The 16,045-nt window shown below is 35.4% G+C and overlaps 1 protein-coding gene across 1 annotated transcript in view; it reads left to right on the forward strand.

The window, feature by feature from the left end:
- Window positions 1-297: 297 nt before the first annotated feature.
- The window catches only part of GPC5 (glypican 5), a gene marked incomplete at its 3' end in the record, with an annotated part of 91,818 nt that continues 76,070 nt past the window's right edge, over window positions 298-16,045 (forward strand). The window contains exon 1 of the mRNA XM_031061287.1: window positions 298-438. Coding sequence (XP_030917147.1) covers window positions 330-438 — 109 coding nt within the window. The remainder of the gene's footprint in view (window positions 439-16,045) is intronic.

Here is a 16,045-nt window from a genome sequence, read left to right on the forward strand (position 1 = left end):
AACATATTTTACTAACATTAGCTAGCAATATTCATAGCTGGAACAAGATTACATTGTCAGGGAAATTATATTATGTGACTTTAATTAACTGTAATAAGTGTACTCTTCCCACAGAATTTTAATTAGTGTCCCCTTCTGTTGAACAGGATCGAATGTTTTAAAGTTTTGGGCATTTCTTCTGTGTGTCAATATCCATGTTAAAAAAAAAATCTCTTTGGTGTTTGTGTTTTGCATACTTTTGTTTTATATTAATCAATGTAACTGCCTTTCCCTTAGGTGTTGATCTCCAGGTTTGTGCTTCTAAAAATCCAACATGCTGTACCAAAAAGATGGAAGAAAGGTATCAGATTGCAGCAAAGCAAGATATACAGCAAGTGCTTCAAACATCAAGTGCTACATTAAAATTTTTAATATCTCGTAATGCAGCTGCTTTTCAAGGTAAAACTTTCTGCTTTTTGTTTCCAAACTTGTTCATACTTTTCTTGATTTTCATCTTTGATTGTTTATGATGTAATAAAAGTTATCTGTTAATTTTTAGCTTCTCCCTATGCTTTTATGCTTTCAAATAAGAAGTACTAAATAATACAGGTGATTAGAAACTGCATTGCTTTTGGAATTTGTGGCTTTTAAAAAATTCTATGTGATAAAAAATAAGAAAACATTCTAGTAAGATGCTTTGAATTTAATTGTAAACCTGTAACTTCACATTCCTTTTAACTTCCTTAACTTGGGCCATACTAAAATGTGAAATTAATGCCTGGAGTGCTACAAAAGAGATTTTTTTTTTTTTATACCACTGTTTCCACCCACTATATTCTTTGTCTTTTTCTAGTAGACATTCTTGGGTAGTTTGATTTTGAGATTTTCAGATTCTTTTTTCAGGTCTAGTTTTTCAGACTCTTGAGTTTCTAAATATGATTGAAAAAATAATTGCATGTTGAACCATAGTTGTTTTAATAAACTACAGGAGGTTACCTGATAAATAATAGTTATTTGGACTGGTGGTGGCGTTTCCTTTTTACTTTGTATACTGTTAGTTTCTTTTTTATTTAATTAGTGAGAAGTTAATGCAGAAATTGGTTAAGGAGCTGAGAATATGTGAAAATAGAGATATGAGGTTGTTTGTGATGGAAGGAGATGCAGAGTTTACATGTGTTGAGGACAAAGCCGTAAAGTCTTGTCATTTGTCTGTCAATATGTACTTACTAACCTTTATGGCCACTTCATTGGAAAGGATAACGTGGTAACTTCATACAGGCTTGGAAAGTTGTCCTTGTGGCAATTCTTTTGTTTTTAACCTGTGATACTGAGATAATTAGCAGCATGGGGTCCTAAAATGCAAAGTTGACTTTGGAGTCCTAAAGCCTGCTCTTTTTTTTTTTTTTTTTAATTTAGGCTGTCTAATGCTAAAAACAAGCTGGAGTTGCGAGTTGCTCTCCACCTTTTGGGAGTTTTGCCATTAAGCCTGCCTAACACAGCTGTCAAAGGGTGTTGCAATCAGGGAATCGTTGATAAAATGTACAGAGAAATCCATCTCTCTTTCCATCTCTTTTCTGCCTTTGTTCTTCCTTTCAAATTCTGTGTGTTATCTTTTTCTTGCTGCCATAAGAGCCTAGAGTTTGGTACATATTATAATATGTTAAATTTGGTCTGCTGTCTTTGGCCCATCATTTGCATTTAAACAAATACTCCTCAAAGCATATACTTAAAAGTGAAATCTATTTTATATATCTTATACACGTCACATATTTTCGAAGTGCATGCTTCTTTAGTAGTCTTTAGTAGTTTTGTCTTTATTTTCTTTTTATGTAAAGAAGTATAACAGAGAGAATGTTGCAGGGATTCTGGTATTATTTGGCTTTAAACTTGTTTAACTTTGAAGTAATTATTTGTGGAAAAGCATGCTATTGAATATACCGCTAATTTTGAAGAATTGCAACCATTGGTAACTAAAATTGAAGCTAAATTATTTCAGATTCAGAAACAATAGTAAGATGCTGCTGATGTTTTTTCAGCTTGGAATTCTAGGTACATGGTAAGACATTCTATCTGATCTGAATTCAGTTTTGACCCTGCTTTGAGCAGGACTTTGGGCTGGACACTTCTTTAAGGCCCTTTCCAATCTGAATTACAGTACGACAGGGTGCCTATCTCACCACCAAACGTTTAGACATGCCTTTTATGTTTAGCCAAGGCTGGGCTGGGCAGATAGGAATGTGATTATCTCTTCTGCTACTTTGGCAACTGGACAGACATCTCAGGAGTCACACAGAAAGCTTGAAGGGGATTGTTGGGGTGTGTAGAGAACGGAGCAGATGTCATGGATTTTGTCACTGCTGTCGCCTGCCTCTTCTCAAAGTATGTTGAGGTTGGCTTTGAAGGGGTGGACTAGATCCCAACAGAACAAATAGCTAATTTTTTGTCTCATTTTCTTATATATTCAGTCGAGAGAAGTAGGCAGTTAAAATAAGTGATCTGTATCTGACTCTGGAGGTCTTCAGAGGTGTGTTTCCACTCACCATTAAATACAGTCTAGAGATCCTGAGTCTTCAGGGTGTCTAACTATCAGGGACTTTATGGTGACTGTCTTGGTGAAATGAGGAAGCTGTCTGCCCATCTGTCTATCAACTTGTCATGTGTGTGCATGTGTCTTTATATAAGAGTGAATTAATCTATATATATTGACATATCTTTGTCACCTTCAAATGTTTGTGAAAATTCCATGGTTCTGTATTGTGGTAAGTGCTGCTTCCTGACAGTAGTATTGGCAATTTTCAAATGATTCAAAAATTGCATGCCTCTTAGGACATGTCAAGCTACATGGTGCAAATTGCACCACTTGTGTACTGGGTACTACTGAGTACTGATAGTTTTTTCCTTATGTTTCGGGGTGTTTCGGAATATGTATTTTCTTTTTTGTTGAGAATCTTCGATTTCTTTTTTAATAGCTTTGAGGAATGGTAAGGGAACAGAAGGATGGGTGGCAATGAAGTTAAATAAGATATTAATCCAGTAAGTGGGAGATGCATTATGGAGAGCAAGAAATAATTTTTCCTTTGGGAAAGGTGACTAGAGAACTTAAGCTGTATGGTAATTTTGTTTCAAGATAGTAATTTTGATAGGATAACATTATTGTACATTTCTGATTTTTAGTATTTCTTATCTTAATATTTGAGGAAGAGATTGTTGCTGCTGTACAGGGATTGCTGTAACATCTCCATTCTGGTAGCCATGAACCCAAATCCCTTTAAACCTTACATTTACATGTCATAGACATATCTCAATATGTACACACTCATTTTGTACAGTTCTTAGATGTTACTCAAAGTTCACACTGATGTTTGTCTGTACCTGTACTCAAAAGATTAACAAGTGCCACCAGGGTTACAGTGTAGTCACATTGCAGTGCTGGTTTTTGTGTAGAGAAAAAAAGAAATCCCTACAATTTCTGAAATTTGGAGAGGAATTGAATAGGCCTTTAAGAATCTGGTGAACTATGGTAGGATGGAGTGCTGTGCAACAGAATAGCAGATCTTGTGTCACTTCACTATTTTTCCACAAGAGAGCTCATAAACCTTTAAAAAGTGGCTATATATGACATAGAGCAAGATAACAGCTTGTCTAGTTGAAAGGGAAGTTTAGAGATAAGAATTCAGTTGTGGAGTCTAAAGCAAATGGACTTTTCTTTGTGCTGCTATATTTGGCACCTCTAGCAATGTAGCATAGTTTTCATAAATATGGAAGCATCAATCATTTCTGAATGAGGCTGCCTGTCACTGAAACAGAGGACTTGGCAAATGTGTGTCTGTATGCAATAGGTAATAAACTGCATTCTTCAATAGAGCATTACCTGACACTTCCTACTGTGTAGGAAAAATTTAATACCTTTGCGGTGTAAGTTCTGGAGTATATCGAATCAGGCTGTCTTGATGCAGTTTCATACTTTTCTATGAAATTATTGCTACACAGTAGATCAATTTCCACTTTATCTTAGAGCATAATTAAATGAAGTAAAATTGTTGCATCATATTGTTTGAGATCACAGTACAAATATTACATTTAAATAGGAAAAAGTTTTAGTCAGTAGCTAAAGTAAATTGTGTGAACTAGAAAATGGGTTGAAATCTTCTGAGCTGCTTTCTCTGGTAATCCATAAGAAATAATGGAATTTCTGTTCATCTTTGTGAAACTAAATGTGCCATGGCACTAATTCAATTGCTTTCCACTTGTGAAATTTTCTGAAGAATGATTTGAAGATCAGAAAACTTCCAGCTAGAGCTGCTATTTCTCTCATGGTTTCAAATGATATGTTGCCTGTCAGATCATTTGCAATACAAACTGCTTTGATGTTCTAACATTTTCTTCTTTCACATCTCCATAATCCTGTGTATTTTAAGTGTGATATAAATAAGCCTAAATCTAAATACTGGTGAATCCCAATTCTTTTAATTAAATGGAGTTTAGGGATTCTATTAAAAGACAAAAATGTGGACAGGTTGAGAGACTCCATTTGTCACTCTATTATATTGAGGGATGAGAGTCTCAAAAATATCTGTGGTTCACCAGAATTATGTTCTTCTTTCTTGATTGCTCTGCAGCCCTTCCCCACAGCTATGATCATGCTCCCCTCTGGGCTGAAAAAGTAGGTAATTTTAATAACACAGAAAAATCATTGTACCCACTGATTGGTCTAAGGAACAAAGCTGTTCTACAGACTTTATTAACTTCAGAAATCATCTATTCATAGGGTATTTTGAGTCCTTTATAATAAAAAAGCAGGATAAACATTATGCTAATATAACTTAGATTTGGACCCAGTATGTCTGTATATATGTAAAACACAGCACTAAGGGACTGCTTTAAGTGCAGAAATGTAGAGATTTAGATTAATACCTAAAATTTCATTATTAATCCTGAGTTTTATTTCTATATTGCAAGCAAGTCTTTTATCATTCCAAAGAGTTTGGTTCTACTCTATGTCATTCTTATCTTCTTGCCTATATGTGGGCTGTAGGCGCTCCTGGAGTATATGTATGTATCTATAAATGCACAGGCATTTAATGGGCTTCTGTAACAGTTTTCACCACATCAGTCTTTTCTTAAATTGTTCTTTCAAGTGTGCACTTGTACTCCTGTATTCCAGTCTCAGCCTGTTCGTTTACCATCAATTATTTCTCCTAGTTACAGTAGTGTCTGAGTTACAGTTAAGCTGATGTCGGTGCACTGTTCAGTCTCATACTCAGTGAGTACTAAGATTTTTTTCATATTTTTCTTAGTACCCAGCTAACTACTATTTTGGTTTATGTTTCTGTAACACAGTGGTCAGTACAGATATGTGCTAATTTAGATTATTTTATGCTTTATGTAGTTCTTATGCATTTGAAAAAGGAAGTGAAGTACAGATTTAAAGCATCATTCCCTTGGGAGCAGTGGCCATAGAAAATTTGTATTTTCAAGGATGCCTGCTTCCTGCTTATTCTGAGAACTTTGGGAAGCTAATAGCTGACAAAATGCAGGAGTTTGAAAGACTGAACTCCAGCAGAGAAGGTAGTATAAAATTGATGGTTTTGAATGAATGTTTGATATTATTTCAAAGGTAGAATTGCCTGCAGCCTTTTAGATTTCCAAGATTTTCAAATACCCATTGAAGTTTGCACTTAGTGTTTTAATTCTGTGTTAAGAAAAAGAAAATGACCAAAAAGTTAGGAAGTCTTGTTGAAAGACAGAACTCCAAATAGTTCTGGCACGATGGAGACAAAATGCGAAAAAATTGTTATACAATAGGAACAAATGCAAAGTGCTCCATTTATCTGGGGAGGAACAGTGGAAGACATAATAGTATGGGAGATTTCTTGCAATTAATTTGTTCTGTAGGAGAGGATCTGTAAATAATGATAGATCAAAAGATGACAAAAGTCAGCAGTTTCATACTGTTGTCAGGCAGGCAACTATTTTAAGATTCCTAAACAGAAAGACAGCAGAGATCTGTGAATTGAATCTTCTGTTTTGCATAGGTAAACTGGAGAACATTGTTCAGTTTTGGGTAGTATACTAGAAAGACATGGACCAATTAGAAAGAAGAGAGAAAAAATATGCTCTGAAATCTACATAGAAAATCTACACATAAGAAAGTGCTTATCTGTACTCATTTATAGTAGATAAAGCCCCAGTGGTGTCATAGTGCAGCAAAGAAAATACAGGCTCAATATTAGGAAATATTTTCCAATGACAATATTAAAATACTTTTGGTTAACAATTTTGGAATTCTACATCTTAGAAACAAACTGGACAAGAAAACAGTTGCCAAGAATTATGTTGTAAATATGATTAATTCTGCTTGCAGGCCAGGTTTAGACTGGACTGCTCAACAGACTTTTCTTGGCCTTAGGACAGGTTTAAAATGTGATTTACAGAGGAAAGCTAAGTGATTTGAACGTTTTAACTAGTTTTAAGATTAATCTGTGGGTGTTATGCTCTAGCAAAAGGGGTTTGTTCATTAATCTCTCTCCAAGAGGATTACACAGTTCCTTACTATAACATAATGGGATGGATTGCTTCAGTCATAAAGACTCTTGCAAAATGGGTTTAAATTTAAAATATTATATGTCAGTATTAAAAGAACACGAATTTGTTCATAACTTGATACATGATTTTTTTTTTTCATTATTAGTTCTACAGTGGAACTATTGTGTATAGAACTAATAGATCTGTACACCGTCACTTCAGCAGATACCTATGCTATTATGAACTACATAGTCTACATGGGAAATTCAAAGAATTGTGCAGTTTTTACAGTACAGACAGTCTTATTTTTAACCTTTTTTAGTTTACAATTTGTGTCTTGGTGAACCTGACATACTGCTTAGAAGTGGAGTCATGTACTGCATTTTAAAGGCTTTGTGAGAGGCAAAACCAGTTTGGTTTCCCAACAGACATAAACCTAACATTATCTGGTGTGACAGGGAATTTTTAAAGACAGGTATGTTTACATTTAGAGTGGATAAATCTGATTGTACTTTAAGTGACTTTTTAAAATAGAAAACGATTGTGTCAAAACAGCAAAAAGGAAAAGTGAGGAAGGGTAGAATTGAATCAAATTGGAATTAGTCAAGCATTAAAATACATTATTACAAAATTCAGAAAACCAAGCACTGACTTTTCCTGTAAAAAAGTTATACCAGTACTTGAAGTAGATGAAGTATAGTAAAGAGAGAATTAAAAGAACTGTTCTGTACACATAAACCTGGGAGGAGAATTTTGCTTCTGTGGAGACAAAAACTGAAGGTTGTCACTGAAGACCCCAGGACTTGCCAAATATCACTGGAAACCTAAGCTTAGACAACTGAGCTGAGTCCAGTGTCACCATTGACTGTAATGACAGTTTGGACACTTGGCTAAATTTCACGCTTTTAGATACCTACACTGAGGTGTGTCTGAAGCTGTGCCCCATGAGTCTATTCTACACATCAAAGTAAGAGCCCTCAGAAGTTCCCTACTCTCTGAAACCTTACAGCCACCCTATCTGACAGTGCAAGCTGTGAGTAAAGTTTGGAAACAAAAGCAGGCTACTGAGCAGTGAGCTGACACTTGAGTTTCCAGCCTATCAGCTGCTTGGAGATGATTGCTATTATCCTGATGTAAATGAAAGCTGGCTTACTGCTTCCCTCCTGCTACCTGGAGAGGTAGAAATGTGCAAGAAGATTCTGTAAACATAGTGTCAAATCTATTGTTTACTCTTTTGCTTATCTTGTGGCAATTTGCTTGCATGCGAAATAAGAAGTGAATATCTACTTTTCTTTCTGTTCTTCTTGAATTAAGCAGAAATTTATGTGTGTTGTGTAACAAAGTAGGTGACCGTGATTTTAACAGTGGTAATGAAACAAATGAGCAAGTGTAAGTAGCTGTACTTTGATTCTTAAAAGAGCTGTTGATACAAGTAATATCCGTTTTTAATAAAGCTACAAATTTCATCTTGTACTGAAGGCTTGAACTTAGGTCTGTGCAGACTAGAGGAGTGCCATGATAGAAATCTGCTGATCCTCGAGTTCTGGAAGAAAACATTTTGCATTTCACAATTTCAGTGCATTTGAAATGCATATGCATTGCAGGTCAAAATACAGCATGCTACAGATCTGCTGTAGATCAGCTACATAGCCATTCAGTACTTGCACAGTAGCCATTTATCTAGGGGTTTTCAGTAGTGTCTAAAAATGCAGCAGAATTTACTGAGGAGAGTTGGCTGTTTTCTGGGTTATTTATTTTGCAGTGTGTAACTCTTTACTGTTCCAGCTGTCTTTGTCTGTATATTTACTTAATATCCACTGTGATAGAAGCAAAGTGAAAAATTAGCCCTGTAGTAGTTTGGTGATTAGGGTACTTGTGTACCACAAAGCAAGGGTACTGCTCCAGTGAGTATTTTAAATGATTTGTATAATTTATAAATGTAGTCTGCACTCGCAGGCCTGAATCGCTTTAGAACAAGTGTTTTTCAAGATATATAGGAGATCTGAGGTGAATATACTTCCAGTGTCCAGATCTCATCTATTTTATTGCCTTTTTCAGTGAATCCTCTAAGGTCACCAGACTTCTAAAAAAAAGGAATTATTTGCTGATTGGGAGACAACTAACAAACTTCTCTTAAGAATGAAGAGATATGTATCTAAATTCCAGTGGACATTTCCCTCCACTGCTACCGCTGTGATAGCTATGGGCTGGCTGCTTGTGGAAATAAACTTAGGCAAAGATGTTCTGCAGGGCCAGACTTGCTGAGATTTCTTTAAAATCAAGTATATATGTTATTTTTAGACCGAAGTATACCAATCTTTGTTCCATACTTGTGTAAAACACATTATGAATATATAACTATATTTATTTATTGTTAAGCGTCTGAAAATAATTAAATATTTGAAGTATTCCTTTTTCTTTATGTTGTGCCTATGAGGTCTTTTGAATTTTGTAAGATGGGATAATGTAGTTATAATTTACAAGGTTTAGAGACATACAGAGAAGGACTAGAAATTTGAAGTTATAAAATGGCTTTCCTTTGTGTTTGCCTTATGTCATAACAGTTTCAAACTAAAATAGTTTATAAGCGAATTTTCTTTGTATTCCCTAACACAATTTTAATATCATGTTATTTTAAACAAATATAAGAATGGTAATATAAAATGCATGATTATCACCAATGAGTAGTTTCTTTAACTTTGGATCTGTTACTTAAAAGCTGCAAGCCAGAATCCTACAAGCAAAGTAAGACCTAGTTCAACCATATTAAAATTCTATGTCCATTTTAATTTGATTTTGGCTGTGTGACCATGTTATACTGAAGCTATTACCTGGCTCAGTGGTCCCACAGACAATTTCCCTTTCTCATTCCGATTTTATTGTAAATGATTGTCAGCATAGTACAGGAAACTGCAAATTCAGTTTTGTTCAGTCCCACGAGAGACTTGATTCTTCATGACTTACTCTTGTTGTTTTGAAGGTAAATTGAAATAGCCATCTAATTTAAGGATTTCCTTCAGAGTAGAGGATTAAAACCTGTAATTTGTTTTATGCAAGGTCTTTTTATTGTGTTATTAGGTAGAAGCTAATATTTAAGGAAATTTTGTAGTGATTGTTCCCATGGGAAAGATGTAGTACTTCATTTAATAATTCCATTTTATATTTAATGTTTTTTAAGCTGGCTTTTTTCCCCCTTGTTTTTACACCTGGGGATCACAAACCTGCTGTTTTCTTTTAAAGACAATGTGCTTACAATAATTTATGATTTAAAGATAGCTCTTCCTCCACTCACTGCACTTAGTCCTTACTGTGAGGCAGATTAATGACCCCTTTGGTTTAAAGAAATTTGATTTTGCTTCCTTTTTCAGTGCTGTTACTGTGGTACAAACTAGCCCAGAACATGGAAGATGAAATAGTGAGAAGTTAGAAGGGCACCATGAAGAGAAGAAAAGGTAACTGCCTAAGAACAAAATGGTTTAATGGCATAGTTCAGTGTGACCCTCCCAGAGGCAAAGGTGTTAGCAGTATGTCATTGGGATGAGATTCAGGGCTTGATTCAGCTGCACAACAGGCATCTCTCTAGTGCTGTTTTAGCTGTCTTAGAGTGTCCTTTCTGTCCTCCTGGCCAAACACTACAGCAAGGTGCTGATCCTACAGAGGATATCCTGCAAAACCTTGAGAAAAGCAAATTACTGTATTCTGGACAAAAGATTCAAGTTCACTCTTTCAGAATGTAGAAGTCAACAATGCAGTGTCTGCATGTGAGGTAGGGGCATTTAGTCCCATCATGTTTGAAGGAAATGGGATCAAATATGTCTGTTTTAAATGGAGTCAAGTAACTGCAATGATTACTCCTTTTTACTTACATGAACTGCATATATGTATATTCTGAAAGTAAGAGGCTAAGTTATATTGAAGCCCTAGACAATATCTCTGCTACAGAAGAGTCACTAGAGCCTTTGGAAAGAAGATTTTAAAAATTGCAATGAAATTGCTGCTTTTGAGGAACATCCCAGTTTTTGAGTTAAGATGCAGAACAGACCAGGTAATAGGTTAAAAAAAATTATGATCATAGGTTTGGTCTTGCTTCTAACTACAGATTTACTTTACTAGCTGAAATAGTTCTTTGATACTCAGCTTCCCTCCCTGCAGTTGCTATGGTTCCTAATGCAACTGGAACAGAATCTTACTGTCAAAAGGATTTGGTAAGATGTACAGAGGTGCAACCTTTTTGCATATTTTCTTAAAAATCAACACTTATAAAACCAATCAAGAGTACTTATACTAGTGACAAAAATAATTAAAAATTTCGATGTCAATTAAAGATCTTCAGAAAAAAACTGAACATTAGCTTATGTCTGTGCACTCATCACAGTAGTGGATTAAAGAAACCAGATAAAAAATCTGAGATGAACAAACCCTAAAAAGCCAATCTTTAGAGAAATAATAAGAGAAGTATAAAATTAGGACATTAAGCAGAAAGAAGAGAAAAGGGAAAAGTAGGTCTGTCTTTTTAATTTCTTCATTTCTTTAGAGCTTTACAGTTCCCTCACCTGCCTAGTGCATAACTAAACCCAACAGTGCTTTCTTCAGAAGATCACAACCTAAAATGATGGTAAGTATCAGAAAAGAAGGTGAAAATCAAAGGCAGTATTAAGAACTCATCAATTGCTTTTTGCAGAGAATCCAGAAAGCCTCTTTTCTGCTTCTCAAATGAGGACACTACTCTCCTCATGTAACCTAAAGAAAAAAAGTTTGGGTTTTTTTAGGAGACTATGACTCCTCTGCATTATCTAACTTTAAATTTCAGTGAAACCCAGTACAGCTAGAAGCTGCAGCTGCAGTAGAAGGAGCAGTGTTCCAACTTGGCTCATTTACATGGAAGTAACTTCTGTGACACTGAAAGAAGTCCAGCCCTGGCATCTTCGCACTGTTCATGCTGAGAATTCAGAGCAAGTGATAGCTTTCAACTTGTGACACCTGAAAATGTAAAACCTCATAGAGCGTGAGAACAGCGTTGTAGCATTTTCCTGAAAACTTAAAAATGAAAATTCTAATGACCAAGAAAACTCTATTTAATGTTCTAGGAAAACGAAACAATTCTGAAGAGACCATGTAGAGTTTAATTCAAAGTTTAAGTTGTTTCTCAAAAAACCTTCTAACTTACTGCTGTTCCCACAATAATATAGGAGAAGGTGGTATTGGTTAGTCTTGACTCAAAGCTTTAGAGCTTGGACAAATTCTGGGGAAAAATGTGCTGGTTTCTTCTACAGCTCTATTTTCCTATTTTCTTTTTTTCCTTTACTACTTCACCTTTAGAAGTTGACTCTACCTATTTAATATGGAGATATGCAGTGTTAGTAGCATTCTTTTGCTGTTCCTTGGGTCCACATTGACGGAGTAAATACTCAGCATATGAACCTGGTGAGCTACCAATTAAATCCACAGTGGTGAGTGCATCTTCTAGGCAGGGTGATTTCTGGCATTGAGGAGGCACTCAGCTGGTTGAGGTGCATTTCCAGTATCTAGGCATAAGCAGTATCTAGGGCAGTGCTACCCAGTTGGTTAATATATGTGGACCAGATGGACTCAGGTAAGAAATAAGCCATACATTTTAATAGTCAAGGGGATTAATCACTGGAACAGGCTGTTTGGGGGTGATAGAATATCAACCCCATCTCAACTTCTTCACTGCAATCAAATACCAGACACTGCCCTGTTTTGTAAAGAATTATTTTGCAGGCTCAAAGTGTGTTACAGCAGTGAGATCTACAATCCTGTTCCAGTCTTAAAAATGGTAAGTGTGAATGTAGGAAAGCATTTATCATAGTACAGTCTGGCACTGGAGTGATTCTTTGAAAGATGTATAGTGTCAATTTAATCAGAAAATTGAATGCAGTCTGCTTCACACACTTCCCTCCATGTTACTTCCTCATGTAGAATTTTAAGGGAAGACCGCTGAGTTATTCAGTCTCTCCAAGGAGCTTTGCAACTAAGTGGGATTTAGCATTGTATGTGAATCACAAAATTAATATTTTGTTTTCTTATTTAGACAAAAGTCTAAATACCACATCAAGTGTTTATGGTTGATTTGGATACTCTTTGCAGGCTTCATAGATTTTTTAGGACCTTACGATTTATGCGTTTTCATATCCTAAATGAATCATTTCTGGATGGTTTGGGTTAGGAGCATCAAGTCACGTTACCTATTTAGGTGCTGAAGTCACTTATTTCTTTCAGCATCACAGACTTGTACACCACTGACATTATTGCTCTGCACAGTCAGTTTTTGCATAGTTATTCATTAAGGCTTTTTTAAAAACAGATAATAGCCAAAATTTCTTCTTTTTATTTCACACTCTTCTCTGTGATTAATACTGTCTAATGGAATTTGTCTCAGGTTTTAAGAAAGTATTAAACCTGGGATCCATTGATGGGACTTCAAACTGTTGAGTTTTACAACAAAACAGGACTTCAAAGATTTTGTCAGAGCTTTTGTTACTTGGTCACGGAGAAAGGTTGTGCGTGACAGCTACTTTATTTTTTACAAAACTGAGATACTTTAAGCATCTTGACATCTTAGAACGCTGCTATTTTACCATGAAGAAACAGTTTCTGCCTGTTCCTGCCTCGAGTCATCTTCCCTTTATCAGATTAAATCTGTAGCACTATGCAGGGAAAGAATGACATTAGAAGCAAGCTTCCATGATTTATTATTAATTGCCAAATGAGTCTTTTCCTTATGTAAGTAATATTGTACCTCGATTCTTTAGCAGGCTAAAGTTTAATGTGCCTTATTAAGTGAAACCAGATTATTTTTACTGTGATTCTCTAGTGAATATTATTTTGAGCTGTTATTTGGGTTTGCTCTCAACTATCTCTTTTGATTCATGACTCTGTTGCTATAGTAAGTATATAGGATTTAGAACATTCCTAGCTGAAGGAAGTAAACGATGGTAGGAAAAAAATAGGACTTGTATAAATCATCATTAAAATTCTAATTTTTACTGGATTTTATTATATAAAATAAGTTAAGCAGAAGTTTGTAGATGGAGATAATTTCTCTTATGATATGTATTGAGTGGATAAACTTTCAGCTATGTTTTTTGAACTCATAAAAAGTTATTATCCGTATCTACAAATCCTGGTCTTATCTGTGTAGTGAGGTCACCAGAGTTAAAAGAATAGTATACTAGTACATAGCCTACTTTAGATGTAAGAAAATTAATCTAAAGAGAAAATTCTTGTACTCCATGCTGTCTGCAGTGAGTTCTACTTGAGGAAATTTTCTTTCCAAGGGTCTTTCCTGTTGTCTGCTCCCAGATTTGTTCCAACACCATTATCTAGTTGCCCTTTGAACATCAAGGCCTGTTCTAATCTACTTGTTGTTACTACCCTAGTAAATTATGACTTGGAGGATGTCTGAGAAATGGATTAAGTGAAAGCATTTTTACTTGTGATTTATGTTTTTCTCTTGTCACTTCGATGAGTTTTCAAAAATTAGATGTAGCAACTGCTTCCAAGTATTTACTTTGTGAGAGCACGGTAGCCAGAATCTTTCCTAACCCTTTAATTGTGCTACTTTTTCTGCAAAACTTTCTGTCTGTTTCCCTACCTTTCTGTTCAGGGAGGGAAAAGGCATCTACCTAGAAATGGACAGTAGGGGAATCCTTTAATTGTGCTACTTTTCCTGCAAAACTTTGTGTTTGTTTCCCTGCCTTTCTATTCAGGGAGGGAAAAGGCATCTACCTAGAAATGGACAGTAGGGGGTACTTGGACGCTGTTCTCTTATATATTTATGTGTTTTAAACAGCTGGTGGATTCAAAACCTAGAATGCTTCAAGCACTGAAGCATGACAAGACATCCCTGCTCTGTGTCTCCATAGCAGAGCTTAATCCCCTAGTTCTTTCATTCTTTCTGTCTTTATCTCTGAGTTTTTGATGATAATGCTAGAGATTAGATAGATAGATAGATAGATAGATAGATAGATAGATAGATATCAATCTATCATCTATCTTTTTTTTTCTGCTCTCCTTCCCACCCTGAGAATTTTATATCCCAGGACAGAGGCCAGCTAGCTGACTAGGACTGGTGAGAGATACTTGCTTCCACATGGCTTGTTAATCCCACAAAGAAGCCCCATCTGTCTCTTTCCAGATTTAAAGAAAATAATTTGAGATTTGGAATAATGTTTGGGTTGTTGTTTGGTGTTTTAGATCAGTATTTATGTATATATACTTTAATAAGCTAGTTGCTTTTCCTCTGAGTGATGTGTGCAAAGAGTTAATCTACTTTTATTGAGTTTTAATACATCTTAAAGAAAACTATAAATGCTTTATGTGTTAGATATTTTAACAACATGGACATCCAGATCTATTCTGTTGCTGATTTTTTTCCTGTCTATGTGTAGCACAGGTATCATATTCTTCCTTGCCTGAAGAGGCCACAGACAACTGGCTTGGCTAAGGACAAAGCCAGGGCCTAAAATACAGAGGAGCTTGAACAATTAGCTAAAAAGTGATTGAAAGGCTTGTTGTGAAGCTGGTGGGAGAAATGTATTCATCAGGGAAGAATCTTAAACTTTATTCCCAAATATTTTGCTAGGAAATTCTAGCATATCTAATGTCAGGAGAATGCTGCAGTATGTGTACAGACCTTTTGTTTTAGTAATTTTCCTTTGTGTCTATGGATAAGTTTTTTGGGGTTTTTTTCCCCTTATTTTTCTTGAAAAGAGATTGTAATGTGTCTGTATGATCTTTAGACCAATTTCAGAAAATTAATCTTGCAAAATAAAGCCCATTATTTTGCCAAGGAAACACAGGTGGTAGTCATTCTCATGTTAGAATCCCTGATGATGCTTTTGATAGATACACCAAGTTCCTCAGCAGATCAATGTGGAGAAACAAAAACATATTCAATCATAGATAACAATTCATAGCTAGCTCATAGAGTAGGAAGGATCCTGGGTTTTTTTCAATGTACTTTTCCTTCTTTATATCAATTTTTTTTATTCTCTTATCGATACATGTACATTTCCTGTCTGATTTATCTGATGTTCCTTCTTATGCTCATAACTTTACTTTCTTTATCTGTTTTTAGTTTGGTTATTTTTAGTTAGCACTTTCATTTGCGATTAAAATCAGTAATACTAAAAAAAAGCTGTTCTGTTCCTGTGTATTACACAAATTAAGTTTTCTTTCTATTTGGTTTCCTAAGCATGAACATTAATACTGTATTCAGTGATCTGAAACCTCTTACCTGGCCTCAGAGGTTCTTCTGGAGAAGCACGTCTCCTGTGCACCTTGTGCCACATCTTCCTATCACAGATACTCTGGGGCTCCTTCTGTTGCTCTATATATTTATGGTTGTTCAAGTTGCTTTTAAGCAGATTTTATTGATGTTAGTGTTGACAGCAGTTGAACTGCTGGACAACAGCATTTTTAACACTGCTGTTTAGAAAGTAGCTGAATGCAATGAGACTAGGGGAATAAGCTATTTTTTACTCAGGAGGTATAAGTTTAGTGTATTTATATATATATA

Source organism: Geospiza fortis, unplaced genomic scaffold (genome assembly GCF_000277835.1).
Source record: "Geospiza fortis unplaced genomic scaffold, GeoFor_1.0 scaffold294, whole genome shotgun sequence".
Taxonomy (NCBI): Eukaryota; Metazoa; Chordata; class Aves; order Passeriformes; family Thraupidae; genus Geospiza; species Geospiza fortis.